The sequence below is a fragment of the Ambystoma mexicanum genome, chromosome 7q (genome assembly GCF_040938575.1).
Source record: "Ambystoma mexicanum isolate Mex_15411 chromosome 7q, UKY_AmexF1_1, whole genome shotgun sequence".
NCBI lineage: Eukaryota > Metazoa > Chordata > Amphibia > Caudata > Ambystomatidae > Ambystoma > Ambystoma mexicanum.
In genome coordinates, this window is record NC_090941.1 from 717,053,857 (window position 1) to 717,068,951 (window position 15,095).

Sequence of the window (15,095 nt, forward strand, 5' to 3'; positions counted from 1 at the left end):
CAGGACAAGCGTCATTGATTCTCTGTTCATCTTGCTGACCACCTTCCTGATGAGAGGAGTTGGTGGAAAAGCTTACGCAAACATTCCTGACCAGTTCATCCACAGGGCTTTCCCCTGGGAGCGTGGTTGGGAGAACCTGGATGCAAATCCTGGGCATTGTCTGTTTTCGCTTGTGGCGAATAGGTCTATAGTGGGGAAACCCCACTGAGAGAAGATATCTTCTACGACTTCTCTGTGTAGACACCATTCGTGTTCCTCTGAGAGGGGGGTCTCTGCTCAGAGCATCCGCTAGAGAATTGAGATCCCCTGGAACATGTTGCGATGACAGGAAGATGTTCCGTCTGAGTGCCCATATCCAAATTTGCTAGGCAAGCCTGGACAGATTTGGCGAACGAGTCCCTCCTTGCTTGTTCAGGCAAAACATGGCTGTAGTGCTGTCCGTCCGGATTTGCACTGACAGATTTAGCAGGTAGGGCTCGAACGCTTGAAGCGCTCTGAATACTGCCAGAGGCTCTAGCAGGTTGATGTGATTCTTAGCCACTGAGTGAAACCAGAGACCCTGAGCTGTGTGGTGGAGATGGTGAGCTCCCCACCCTGTCAGGCATGCATCGGTTGTGACTACCGCCTGTATCTCGGGATCGTAAAAGGGTTTCCCCTTGGACAGATTTTCTCTTGTCCACCAGTGAAGGCTTTGTACAAGTGTTGGCGAAACAACCACTAGATCGTCCCACTGACCACTTGCCTGAGACCACTGTTTCGCCAACCATTCCTGCATGGGACGCATGCGCAGGCACGCATGGGGGACCAGGTAAATACATGACGCCATCATGCCCAGCAAACGCATTGCTTTGCGTGCCGTTATCTGGCGACCGGAGTGATATTGCGGAATTTGCAGCAGTATATTCCGAATTCTTTCCTCGGAAGCAAAGGTCAACCCCTCTCGAGTGTCTAGGATAGCTCCTAGGAACTGTTTGGAGGTGCTTGGCACCAGACTTGACTTTTTCTAGTTTATTGAGAAGCCTAATTCGAAGAGGAGGTTGATTGTCCTTTGAATGTTTGTTCTGCAAATTACTGGGGTCTCCCCCGTGACGAGCCAGTCGTCCAGGTAAGGGTACACCGGGATTGCCTCCCTGCGCAGGTGTGCTGCCGCCACCGCCAGTACCTCGGTGAATACCCTTGGAGCCGAAGCTATCCCAAAGGGCAGTACCTTGAACTGGTAGTGCCGACTGTCCACCTTGAAGCGCAAGTACTTTCTGTGCGCTGGGAACATGGAAATATGAAAATAGGCATCTTTCATGTCCAATGTTGCCATGTAATCCCCCTTTTTTAGGAGGGGGATTACCTACTGGAGAGTAGTAATGCAAAACTTTTGGGGATTGACATACTTGTTTGCAGGCCGTAAATCCAATACTGGGCGCATTGTCAAATCTTTCTTTGGCACAAGGAAGTAAGTTGAATAAATACCCTTGTTTACCTGGTGTCCCGGGACGAGTTCTATCGCGTCCTTTGCTAGCAGATTGACAATCTCCTCGAGGAGGATCTTCTGGTGGTCCAAAGAATGTATTTTTTGTCGTGGAGGATGGTTTCGGGGACGCTCTAACAGTTCTATGCAGTACCCTGCAGATACTGTGGACAGCACCCATCTGTCTGATGTGATCCCTTCCAAAGCTTGGGTGAAGTTGGAAATGGGTCCCCCCTACTGGGGTTGCGTAGGACGGGACCCTGAACTGAGCGTCACTGTTTTGGTGGAGGCGTGCCGCCACCTCTACTGGGGCTGCCTCTACCCTTGCCACGTCCTCTTATTAGCCCTGCCATAACCCTGGGTAGACTGCTGGTTGTTATTGTTCCATGGTGTACCCTGTGGTAGGCAGAAACCTGTGCAGTTCCCTTTGGGAACACTGCAAAAGATTTAGGACTACAGGTGTTAGCAGTAAACCCACTTGGTAGCAGTCTGTACCACCCAGATTTACCTGGTAGCTGTGGCTGAGCAGTCAGACTTCCCTCAAGAAGAGTTAGGCAGTATGCAAAGGATACACAATAGGCACTCAGATACAATAGCACAAGCAAACACTGACCAGAGCTTTGGTATCAAAGTATATAATTATTTAAAAACACACTGTTTGAAACACTCCAGGACTCTTATTTGTAAAACACTCTAAACACAGTTACTATTGTGATATATACAACCCTTATTCCTTATCAGACAAGTCTTAGTTAACACCACTTATTTCCAGACAGAGGTGAGCGCTTAACTATAGATGGCACTCCAATAAGTTCATGAAAAAGGGAGGGGAAAAGGCAGAATATGTGAAGATACACCACTCTAAGATTTAGGAACACTTTTAGCAAGGCAGAAGAGCAAAAGTCACTTGTGAGCCAAGGTCCATAGGCTGGGCCCACTCTTAGAGGGAGCAGAGCACAAATGTGCCCAAGATCACACAGTTAAACTAGGCTTTGAAAGTCTTGCAGAGAGTTCGAAAAGAGTTGAGAGGCTCAGAAAAGTTTAGCCAGGGTGTCCCAGGCTAACCCAGGTTCGAAAGCCGGGGGCTAAAACTACCCCGTACAGTCGGTGGCAATGGAAGCCAGGCGGAACACAGTACCTTAAGTGGGAAGGATCCTCCAGCGGTGGCAGTTGTTCCTGGCAGCGGGTGCAAGTCTCGGCGTCGTCCAGAGGAAGAGAAGATCTCAACTTGGAGGAAAGATGAAGGTCGTTGCACTGCCAGGGAAGAAACCAGCCGCGGAGTTTTCCAGTTAAAGGTATTACCCTTTATTTCGCAGTAGTGGTAAAACGTGGTATTCCGGTTGCCGGGGTGCTTGGCACAGGCAAGGCAGCCACTAGATGCGTCGGGAAGGCGAAAAGACGGTGAAACTGGTTATCCCCACCAGTCAAAGAAAGAAGACTCTCCGGCGGGAGATCTCCTCTGTCGTTGGGAAAAGTGGTGAGACGGCTCAGCAGGGCTCCACCGGTGGTGTCGTCGTAGCAGGTCGGCTCAGCTTCTCCCTCGTCGGATTCTTAGGTCCTGTGGCGACTTCTGAAGTTCCAGTCCCCAAAGCCCTGCTTTTATGCAGAAAACCCCCATTCACTCAGCCTAGCTGTCACTCAAACATGCTAAGTGGTGAGCCGGCCGGCTCACCACTTGGGCCAATCAGGACGGAGTGCGACTTGAGTTGCCTAGGCAACTCAGTCAAGGGTGCCTAAATCCCCCTCCACCCCTCCTAAGTACCCCAGACAGAGTGGCAACACTTTGGGGGCTTCTGTGGAGAAGAAGCCCGCCAAAATAGTGGAACAAAGGGCTCGACTTGGGTTGGAGTCACAGAAGAGAACACAAACGCCATTTTAGAACCGAGTTTTAGCAAAAAATACCAACCAAAGAATTAATAATAAATAAATAAACCAGAGGTATGTTCGAGGCTATCGTAATTAAATAAATAAAGCTAGTAGCCTCGAACAATGGGAAAATCCCATAGAGAAATATTTGCGGTTGAATATAAAAGTAGTATCCACTGCCACCAGCCAAAACTCGATCAGGGGGGACGGAGACGTGCCCCCTCGACTAACAGACCCTGGGGCAATCGAATTGCCCCGGCCAGTACGTCCACAATATGATGGTTTGTACTGGTTCTGTTCAGAATTCAAGACTAGTAAAGTCAATGGTGACTTTACATGCCCTGGGAGACAGTAGTCAGTCCCGGGGTATGGAGTCTATGTTTGGGGGTCACTATGGCACCCCTGGGTTACTGCACTGAGGGTGCTGTGTAACCCATCTCACAAAAACACACGAAGCCCTATGGAGTAAAAGACCCCATAGCCCATAAAACACATCTAGAGTCAAAGGAACACACTCAAATCATGTGCAAGAGTGAGGGTAAAAGAGTCTCACTCTTGGCAGGAGAAAAAATTAAACCCCAAAAATCCAGCAAAGCTGCTGGGGGACTCACTAGGTTCGGAAACTCAGCCTAAACAGAGAATTCTCCCCAACACCCTGCCCCTGGGAATAGTTAGATCCTCTCTGGGAATGTATTTGTTAGTTGGTCTAGGGACTTCAGTGTCTCATACTCATCCTTGGCATTTTTCAGCGCGTCCTCGACCGCCTTACCAAACAACAGATCCGGCTCTACCGGTTTATCTAACAATGATGCTTTGGTTTCAGCCTGGAATCCAGACTGCCGTAACCAAGCGTGTCTCTTGATAACAGTCCCTTCTGCTATCAATCTGCCGGCGTTATCCGCGGCATCAAAGGTTGCTTTTAAAATGCAATCGGACATGCCTCTTCCCTCTGTGGAAACTCGTGCCAATTGTCTCTTTAAGGGTTCTGGGGCGGAGTCTATGAGTGCCGCGACTTCTTCCCACTGGTAGCAGTTGTACTGGGCAACAGGGTGGTGGAGTTGGCGATCCTTGCCTGGTAGGCAGAAGTGGAGGCTACCTTCCTGCGCAACCCATATAGTTTCTTGCTCTCCTTGTTCGGAAGAGCTTCGGAAGAGGACAAGGGTGTTCCTGCCCTTTTACGGGTGTTTGTAACTACCAGGGAGTCTGGTTTCAGATGCCCCCTTATGTATAGTGGATCTGATTGGGCTGCCCTGAAAAGTTTCTCAATCCTTGGGTTCACTGCCCTGGTGAGGTTGGGATTTACAAGTGAAGGGTCTATTCTTCTTTGAATAGACTTAAGGATAGGGATGGCCTGCGCAACAGGTCTCCTTTCTCCTACTAACTCCTCATCGAAGTCCCTCTCTTCCTGAGCACCCTGGGTGTCAATGTGGAAGTGTTCTGCCGCTCGGGACAGAACTTCATTCAGGAGAGGTTGATTGTCGACAGGGGAGTCGGTAATCGGGGGTTCTTTCTCTACCAGGGAATCTACTCTCTAGGTCTCAGGGTCTTCCTCTTCCTGGTCCTCCTCATCCCCATAGTAGCACGTACCAGTTTGCTCTTCCAACATGCCCAAATCTGGATCCTCACAAAAGGATGTACCCCCTTGATATTGAGACTAGGGCTGTATATAGAAGGGGTCCGAAGACCGTGTTGGGGCTTCAAACCGGGACTTCTTACTTGGAGGTATTGGATCCTTAGAGCCTGAGGGTGCTGACCCGTCGGGAGTATAGGAAAGTTTTCAGGGTTTTTTACGTAAAAATCTGCCAATAATTACATCCTTGACATAACCCTGTCTATGTCATCACTGCACCATTCTCTAGAACTGGGAATGACCCTCTCGGACTTTCTCTGCCTTATCCTGACTAGATTTACAGGTTTTAGCAGGGGTCTTTGGGATAACAGAAGACTGGGACTTGTCTGTGTTTATGTGGAGAGGAAAGTTTTAGAGGTGTGTAAGGTGGCTGAGATTGCTTCCTTTGTTGTTTTCCCCCCTCCCTGTGGGCGGAAGAGTGTTTTCCCTGCCTTTTCGCCCCTTCGGAGCCTTCCGACGCCTGGCATCGAGGTTCGGGGGTAGTGTCTCTATCTTTAGAACGTGGAGGAAGGGACTCGGGAGCCGCCGTTACGCGGACTGCGGGCGCTGACTCCTGGAATGAGGTCTGGAGATGGAAGTCGGCTTCGTCTTCCGACGATCGAACTTCTGTTACGTTGGGGAGCGAGGCACTCTTAGCAACAGTGGATGATTGCCTGGAGTCATGTGGTGATCTAGATTGAGAACGCCCAGAGGACACCGATTAGGACCGTTCTCTATGTGCCTCTTTCCGAGAACTTGACGTGCGCGTTGAGTCTCGATTGGACTTCATGTGTTTTGTGGAAGTGCTCTGGGTAGCGCTTGTGTCGCCGGGGGTCTTCCCCGTAGCCGCCCTGCCGGACGACCTCCCGAGGTTGGGGACTTGCGCTCGGCTGTCTCTTGACGCCACGTTGCCCTCGCTGTCTGAAAGCACGGCGTCGCTTCCATCGCTGAAGGCGCACTCCGCTGCCATGGCCTCCTGACGCCTGGCGTGGTGGGCCCAACGCTTGATCAAACGGTCCTTAAGTGTTTTCGGTTTAAAATTACTACACGCTCTGCAGTTCGCCTCGGGGTGGTCCCTCGGCAAGCAGAGATTGCACGTGGCGAGTCTGTCAACACAAGGGTACTTGCGGTTGCACTTGGGGCAGAATTGGAAAGGGGTACCCTCCATACGCACCTTGTGGCAGCGGGCTGATAAGTGTAGGAATATATAAGAATGTACCTATATTCCGAGGCCCAAATCCGTTGTGCAGCTCTCAACGGTGGATTTCTTCTCCGGGCCGGCGTCGAGTGTGGAAGTTCAGTGGCTCAACGTTGGGGTGGATAAAGGGGAAAATATAACAATATTTTGCAAAAGTATTGCTAAGGCCAGGGAACTCCGCGAAATACTTCCAACCAGTATGGCGGAAAAAAACAATCTGAGGTTCCTACACGCGTGAGGGATCATGGGTACAGTGGACGTCACACTAGGGATAGTATTACTGGCATGCCCTGTGTCGACGCCCATTTTCGAGTTTCGAAAAACAAACTGTAATACTCCGCAGCTTCCACTAGATGTCGGCCTATGCACAGCATGTGATCTAAGCAGTTTCCACAAGCCTCAGAAATATCTTTATTCCACAGGTTGCCCAGGTGGTGGGATCTCCACACAGAACTGTGTCTAGGTAAGGGGGCCAGTATTCTGGCAATTGTTCTAACCAACTGCTTTCCTCTTATATCTATTGTTGGTTTCCTTTACAAACTGATTTGTGTGACATTTAACCGTACAGTGGATGCACTTTAAAGAGATCGAATAGTAATTGTGGTACCACGTAGAACTGTATAGTTTTGCCATTATAGATAACTGAGTACAAAGTCAGTTATCGTGATATTGTACATAACCTTGAATATTAATTATATAAAGACTGTTTTAACTAATACAGTGTGCAGACATTCCTTTGTGGGTGCTTGGGGACTACACTGTACTTAAGAACCATCCCGCATCACCTCTTGAGAAGCTAGGCCTTGATTGCTCGACCACGTACCAATAATAGAGAATCTTGGCTGGGGTCCTCTGTGCCTCTCCTCTGCCATATAGAGAGCAGGAGTACAGACGCACCCTCCAGTGGTTGCTTTACAAGGGGCAACGTCCTCGCCTTGGAAACAAGATGACACGAAGCAACACAGGTTCGATCCCCGGGTCCGTGCTTCGAAACCTCTGGGTATTAAGCACGTTATAAATAACCTATCATATCTTAGCTACGTGGGTGCCTAGGGCAGTGGTGGGGTGGAAGGGTGATAATTGGCTTGGGCTGAATGGGGACAAGACGGAGGTCTTGGTGGTGGGCCCCACTTCTGCGGTTTTGCTCTGGACTCCTGATTTTTGGCCTGCCTATCTTGGCACACTTCCACTCCTTGTTCTAGGGATAAGGGATATTGGTGTTAACTATGCACCTCACTTTCTCTCGACACGCAGGTGGCTGCTGTCTGCCAGTTTGGGCATTTGAAAATTAATATACTGCGGAAAGCTCTCCCGTTCATCCCGTCTCATCTTCATTATCCTGTGGTTGCCTCTCTTGTGTTAGGGAGAATTCTCATTCTAGGGCTACTTTACCTTACCTAGTGAGTCCCTCAGCAGCTTTGCTGGATTTCTGGAGTTGATTTTTTTCCACCTGGTAAGAGTGTGAGCTTTTTCCCCCACTCTTACCTGTGTTTTGCCATGTGTATTTCAACTGTTTTTGGGATTGTGGACTCTGGAGTACACTACTTCAGTAGCCACACTCTGTGTGTTACACAGCACCTTCAGTGCAGTGACAGAGTTGTCTCTTAGACTTCCCACTGACTCCATTTTCTGGGGCTGACTACTGTCCCCCAGAAAAGGGTAAAGTTGCCATTAACTTTACATACTCACTTTTACCACAGATCCAGTATACCACATCTTATATGGAGAATTGGAAAGGGTTAATTCTTAGCCCTTTTTATCTGTGCCTCTTGGAGAATTGTTTCGCTCCCTTAACATTAAAATTTGGCTGGTGGCAGTGGTATCTACCCTAATTGTCCTACCGCGATTATATTACATAATGTGGTAACGTTTTAGGCAATTTTAGTAGCCTCGAACTTTAAACCCGCTTGCCCAAATACTTTTTATTTCGGCCCCGGTTGGGTTTAATCACCATTTATTTTTGTTAACATCCTTCTTGGGTCTTTCTTTGCGCGGCAAACCAGGTTTGCCTCCTTTGTTCGCCGACCTTTGGCGGTTTTCTGAGCAGAAGCCCTCCTTTGGCGTCTGGGTGTCTAGGTGGGCTGAATGTGAGGAAGGGGTGTGGTCACCCCTGCACAGGGTCTCCTTGGAGACTCAAGTCCCACTTTGTGTTGATTGGCTGAGGTGGTTGTCCGGGCTGGACAACCACCCTGCTGAATGATTGACAGCCAGGCTGTGTGAATGGGGGATTTTGGCATAAAAGGCAGGACTCTTGGGCTAGAAGACAGAGTCGCCACTGGAACTGCAAAGAACCGAAGAGAAGCAGAGAAGAAGACGGTTGCTGCAACCCCGAGTCCCGGTGAAGCCCTGCTGCCGTCCTGAGCTATCTAACCTTCAACGACAAGAGAAGATCCAGTCCAGAGTCTTCTTCCCTTCAGCCTGGTGGCATCAACGAGCTCACCCTTTCTTCAGTCAGAGAATCCTCTCCTGGGTCGAAATCACTGCTGTGCTGTAGTGGTCTGGATAGCCCTCAGAAGAGCCCTCTCCTGATTTAAAGGAGCTCCCCTTTTATTCATCGTTGTCTTTTTCGCTGCTCCTGGCCTCCTCCCTGGGTAGTGCAGATCGCTCCAGACGTCCTTGTCCCCACGACTGAAGCCGCAGGAACCGTGAGTCTGCAGGAACGACCAGGAACAACTGCCGTGGCACCAGCTTTTCTCCAATGGAATAAGGTACTGTGCACATTTGGTCGTTCTCTCCGTCTGACCATCGGGAATCGGGGTGAACCCTTTTCCTCCCTGAAGATTTGTTCCTTCCCTCTTATAACTTTTCCTTCCATCTGACAATGTCTAAGTACTCTGGGAAACTCGAATCTCTAACTGTTCAACGTGGGATCCTCAGCAACTGAGCATCTACTCCATTGACACTGGCAGAGGCCTATTGACTTTAATCTGTATCTTTGAACGAGTCCTCCGATTCACTTGCCTTGACAAAAGTATTGCCTGTGATTTTATCCACTTTTCCCGTGCGTTTTAACTTTGTGGGCATTTCTATTTGCGTTAGTATCGCAACACAGGTCTGTCAAATCCTAATGTACTTACCTTGAATTTGCTGGAACAAGTGGAATTGGTTGTGTGTAGTGTATTTTACGTGTGGTTTTGAATTTATAGAAGTGAAGTGTTTTGTGAACAGATGGTTTAAAATAGATGTACTTTTTACCTGAAACCTTGAGTCAGTGGTTGCTTGAGTTACAGTAATTGTGGTCCTTTGTGTAATCTCTACTACTGCTCATTTACTCTTGAGATAAGTCTGGCTGCTCCGATACTGCTACCACTTTAACAGTGTAGTACAGGCTTGTACCAAAGGTGAACTTGTATTGCCACTTGTAGTCTTAATTTTGTGTAGTGGTCCCTAAGGGCACTGCACAGGATTCTGCCTAACATCTTGTTTTGAGCAGACTAGACTATTATAGCTCGCTGTACTTGGCTCAGCCAAATTATTTGTTGCAGCGACTCCAGGTTGGTGGCGTGAGTGGTGTCCCTCTCTTTGTTTCTTTCTCATATTTCACCTTTTCTTTGCCAGCTTCACTGGCTTCCTATTGAGAAACGTGTACAGTTCAAGTCTCTGTGCATAGTAGACAAGGCAATTTATGGCTTGGGGGCAGAGTATTTGCAACATAAATTCTGGCCATATGTTCCCAGCCGTGTGCTTTGCTCACAGGCTAATGCGGTTATCACTGTTCCTAGAGTTCGGCTTTCCTATGTTGGCGGCTATGCCTTTTCAGTAGCGGTCGCCAAGCTCTGGAACTCAACTGCCACGTGAGTTGCGGGTTATGGAGAATCATTTGGCATTTCCTCGATCTGTAAAAACTCGAGAAAGAACTGAGCGCCCTGGTGTACGTGTTATCACAAACAGGCCAAAGTAGGCCTCCAACTACCACCCAGCTAACTACAAGTTATAGCCCCTACAACTGCCCTAGTCCCGAGACCACTGAATTCCAAGATACCAGTTGACCCCAGACCATTAACGAATCAACCATAAAGATCTAAGAGTAAGGTCATCCCACCGTTATTTTATAATGACATGGTTTACAGTGCGAGGTATAGGGAGGGATACATTATTGTTTAAAAGCGAGGATGGAAGCCTTGGACGCGATCGGGAGTGAGTGAAGTATGGGTGGGTCGGTTTAACCTCGAGACTCCCCCTGTGCCAGTCTTCAAGCCTGCCAGGTGCACTGTATAATGATAGAGTGGCATTGTTCACAAAAGTAGCTAATGGCTTCTTTCTTTGGCCTTGGTTCCCTGGAGATGATGAGCCTAGCAGAACTCACTTGATGGAAGATGGACGTACTGGGCTGGGACCAGGGCTCAAGTCGAGGGTACATGCGGGGGGACGGAGTCCCCCCACTTTATTCAGAGGGTGGACTCAGTTCCCCCCCCAGCTAAAAGAGAAACCTTGGATGTCCTCTTGGAATTTATTAATTAAAGCAGACCTCGGCGATCAATCTGCAGTCGTCAAGTCTGTAGGCCAGACACTTCCCCACTGCACTTTATAACCTGATCATAAATAAACAACTAAAGGTGAAATGTCCCATTTCGGTACTGCAAGTCCCAGGGAAAACATTTGTATTTGTTCTTGGAGTTTAAAACATGCACTCATTTTAATGTTTTCAAAAACACTATTAGAAAATGTCCTCTCTTGGTTTGTGTGTGTGTTGAGTTTATGAAAGACAAATGCCATTTGTCCTGTTCAATTTGGGTGGTTACACAAAGCCAATTTAATGAAATTGGCATATCTCACCTTGATATGCGAATTTCTGGTGACATCACATCCCATTGTGTTTGCTGATGAGTCCCCCCACTTTAATTTTTAGGACTTGACCCCTGGCTGGGACCAATGACGTGGCATCCCCTATGGAGCAGGCTGACCATGTATAGGGTCGCACCAACCAGCCACACGGGTTTCCACTATATGTGATGATGTCATCTATGACACTGTATCTCTTTATCAGATTCTTCTTCTACATTTTTTGGCAGACTGTTCCCTGGCAGCAGAGTTCTTTGCTGATGCACCTATTTTTGAAGAAATAAATACTGGTTTCACTTGCAAGAGCATATTGGGCCTTTTTCCCTAGGGTTGTATTTTCTCTGGTGTGAGCATTTAGGGGCGTGCCTTCACAAGGCAGGAAGAAAGCCAAACAACAATATGTCCAAATAGCAAGCGGAAATTTCGTGGCATGGCCATATTTATTTTTATTATTTAAAGCGGGGACCTAGCTCGAGAGCAGCAGATAGCTGTACATAGTGGGGGTAGCCAGCATTTGGGCAGACATCTTTTAAAAGTAGCACAGTAGTTTGAGGTCTGTGAGTCGGTATGAGCGTTCAGTGGAATTAGTCCTTGGTCAGGTATTGTCAAAACAGCCACGTTTTGAGAGATTTGTGAAATTGGATAATCGTGGGGTCATTCCTAACTGACACTGCGAATCAATTCCAGAGGGTGGGTGAAAGATAAGGATTGTTTGCGTATGGTTCTCATTTTGCAGATGAGTTGTGATTCAAGCAGGTTGGTTGATTTGCTGCGCAAGGAGCGTGTTCTACCATATATGTGGTACTTAGCCACCAGGTACACTGGTGTGCAACTCGTGACTGCTTTGTAGACGATGCATGCAGTCTTGAACAGTATCCTGGCCTGTAGAGGAAGCCAATGTAGTTCAAGTAGGATGGTGGTGATTCAGTCAAATTACCACGCTCGCATAATAAAACGTGCTGCAGCGTGGTGGGCTGCTTTTAGGTAAGCATAGTGAGCACCTGGGAGCCCTATCAGGACAGCATTTCCCCCATCGATATGCGAGACCACAAGGGCCTGCAATAGGTTTCGGAAGTCCTGCGGCAGGATGAAGGGTTTGGTTTTTCAGAGGCTGGAGATTCAAAGCAATGCCATTTGGGCCTTCATGGCTATGTGTTTCAGGAAGGACAGGTTGCTGTCAGTGGGGAAACCGAATGATTTTACGGAGTCCGAGAGTTGTGAATCAAATCCTTCAAGATGCATTTTAGGGCACTATCCACGTTTAGTAGTCATACGTGAAAAACACAAATGTGCACACTAGAAATCACACATAAATGGTAAAAATAAAATTGCCACCACCAGCTTGTCTTTAGGCACATATACAAGTAACAAAAAATCCCAAGTGTAAAAGGCTAGGGTGATACAAAAGTATCGCCATTGCACTGCATTGTAATATGCTGTGTGCAATGTTAAAAAGTTACAAAAATGTAAAAGATAAAAGGGGAACAGTTTCCCAGTACTGATTTTTCTGGAGGACTGATCAGTTTACCCATAACGATATAAGCAAAAGGCAGAGGAAGTGAAGATGAAGGCTTTACTTCCCCTCAAAAATTCATAACAGGTTAAAAAACAAAGCAAAACGATTGGGGTTCCATAGAAACTATGGAGGGAAAGCTTGCCAACAGAGAAATCTCTCCAAACACAAACTATGACACAAGTACTTTGAGATGGCTACATTATTGACTTCTATAATGCACAGCACTGCCATTTATATGGTGTCCTGGCGCTATGGGTTCTGCAAGAAAAGTTGGTTGGACTTGGTTAGTTGGAACAAAGGGAAAACGCATCATAATGTTGATATTGTGTTGAGGCATGCCAGTAAAAAGTACCAGGGCTTTGTGTACAGGTTTGATTCTCCGTTAGGTTTGTTGTGTGGACTGAATGCATAAGGGAGTTTTGTGTGCCATTAGTGCAATGATGTATGGTTGAGACAGTGTTCTACAAACTAGTGGGAGAAGTGTAGGCTTCTGACAATTTAAATGTTTAATGGGGGTGGAGGGGTTGCTCCATTGCCCTGTGTGGATGGCTTAATTTATGTGCTTAGTATACGATGGAAAGTAGGAATTTCAGTAGTTTAGAAAGGCGTACAGGTAGTTGAGACCCCACCATAGTGTACACGATACCTCAATTTTCCTCAACATTAAAACAAGGAATACATTTGAATTTCACAATCATACCATTACATATTCTCTGTAGTAATAAAAAATACCTTCTTCTTTGACAGAGGTTTTGGTTGCTCCTCATACTCTTCACCAAAAACAGATGGTAACAAAAAATCATTTTCGGTATCGAGTTCTTCAGCAGCTAAAAATATATCGTCTAAATAAAACAGGAAACATGCATTAATTGGAGTTCTTTCATAACTTTACAAAATATTAGGGCACAGTTGAAACAAGAAACAGAAAAATTATATGATACACTAGCCCAACCCCCCCCAGAGTTGCCCGGTCTGTCGATGACATGCCCTTGGGGATGCGCTTTAGCCTTGTGTATGTTATATTACGTCCTAACTGCCTATTTTCGAAAAATCTGCACTCTCCCGTAATCGCCTATAAGGGCTAGACCCCGCCCTGTATAGGGAGAATGGGTGGGGTTGGCCAAATTTCACTATCGCCAGTACACCCCAGGCCCCAGGCTGGTAGGCCGACCTTGGGCCAACATTTCAGCCCACCCCCTGTTATGGGGCTGGAGCCAACCCCGAACATAGAAACACACATTCACACACACACACATATATATATATATATATATAGATGTACATTATATATGGCATACATTACTCACCATAATCTTGTTTCTGATGCTTGTATCTGCTTAAATTTGCATGCTATCGGCATCTGGTGGTAGGCGCAGAGTATTACATGATTTTTTTTTTCGAAACTCGAAAACAGACGTCGACTGGGCGCGTTTGTTGCGACATCTGCTGTACCCATGGTCCTTCACGCGTCGAGGTACCTCAGATTGTTTTGTCTCTGACATGATGTTGCATTAAGTGTAGCTTGAGTACAGAAGTAATAAAGCAGAAATAGAGATACAGCAATAAACAGCTATGCACCTTCGACTCCAGGAGGGGAGGAAAGCTGGGCGCATGTGAATCGAAGCAGATACAAGCATCAGAAATACGATTACGGTGAGTAATGTATGCCTTCTGAGGCTTGTGGATCTGCTTATAACACATGCTATGCATAGATTAGCGAGAAGTACCTGGAGAAGGAGGCGGGTTGTGAGAAGGTACAGCAGCAAATCGATATTTTAGCACCGCTTGTTCCACCTGTGAGTCTTTCGAGTGTGTATCAATGCAGTAATGCTGGAAAAATATATAAATTGAACTCCAAGTAGCTGCCTTGCAAATTGTGTCTAATGGGACATTTGCAATACATGCTAAAGTAGCTGCTGTACCTTTGGTACAGTGAGCTCTTAGTTTAAAAGGCAGGGTCTTTTTTGATAGTCCAGTGCATACAGCTGTGCTATTCCCTATCGATCTGGAAGATCACGTTCTTTAAAATCTGGTCTCCTTCCCTACCAAGTGCTATGGAAACAAAGTTGTTCTGTTTTCGGAAGAGGTTTTGCTTTGTCTATGTAGTACAGGACCACCCTCCTTACATCTAAAGTATGGAGGCTTCTCTGAGCAGAGTTAGATGGTGTTTGGAAAAAATAGGTAGTTCAATGGACTGGTTGACATGGAGCTTGGATATGAATTTTGGTGAGAACCTAGGATGTGTTCTCCCAACCACCTTTATGGATTACAATGAAAGGGTCTTGTACAGATAATGCCTGTAGCTTATTGACTCATCTTATCGAAGTGATGGCTACTAGAAAGACAGATTTGTAGGATAAATGTTTTAGGCTGTCCTTCTGCATTGCCTAAAAAGGCGGACCCATGAGCTTTGAGAGTATAACAGTAAGGTGCGAACCTGGTGGAGGGTTAGAAATAGGAGGGTATACTCCTTCCAAGAAAGCTTTGATAAGGAACAAGTTACTTACCTGTAACTGTTGTTGTCCAGCATGGGTCTGGCATGGATTCACATGCTCATGAATATTCCCCGTCAGGCCGGGAATCCTCGGTATAGAAAAAAAATCAGTATCAGTTTCGTTTCTGATCTGTCTTTCTTAGTAGTAACCAATCACTGGTCTCTGGT

At 47.0% G+C, this 15,095-nt stretch overlaps 1 protein-coding gene across 5 annotated transcripts in view; it reads right to left on the minus strand.

Moving 5' to 3' along the window:
* Nucleotides 1-15,095, minus strand: part of ZMYM2 (zinc finger MYM-type containing 2) — a 2,192,903-nt gene that overhangs the window by 554,084 nt on the left and 1,623,724 nt on the right. For all 5 annotated transcript variants that reach the window (XM_069640238.1, XM_069640242.1, XM_069640239.1 and 2 more), the window contains one exon: nt 13,166-13,275. In XM_069640238.1, the coding sequence (XP_069496339.1) occupies nt 13,166-13,275 (110 nt within the window). The remainder of the gene's footprint in view (nt 1-13,165; nt 13,276-15,095) is intronic.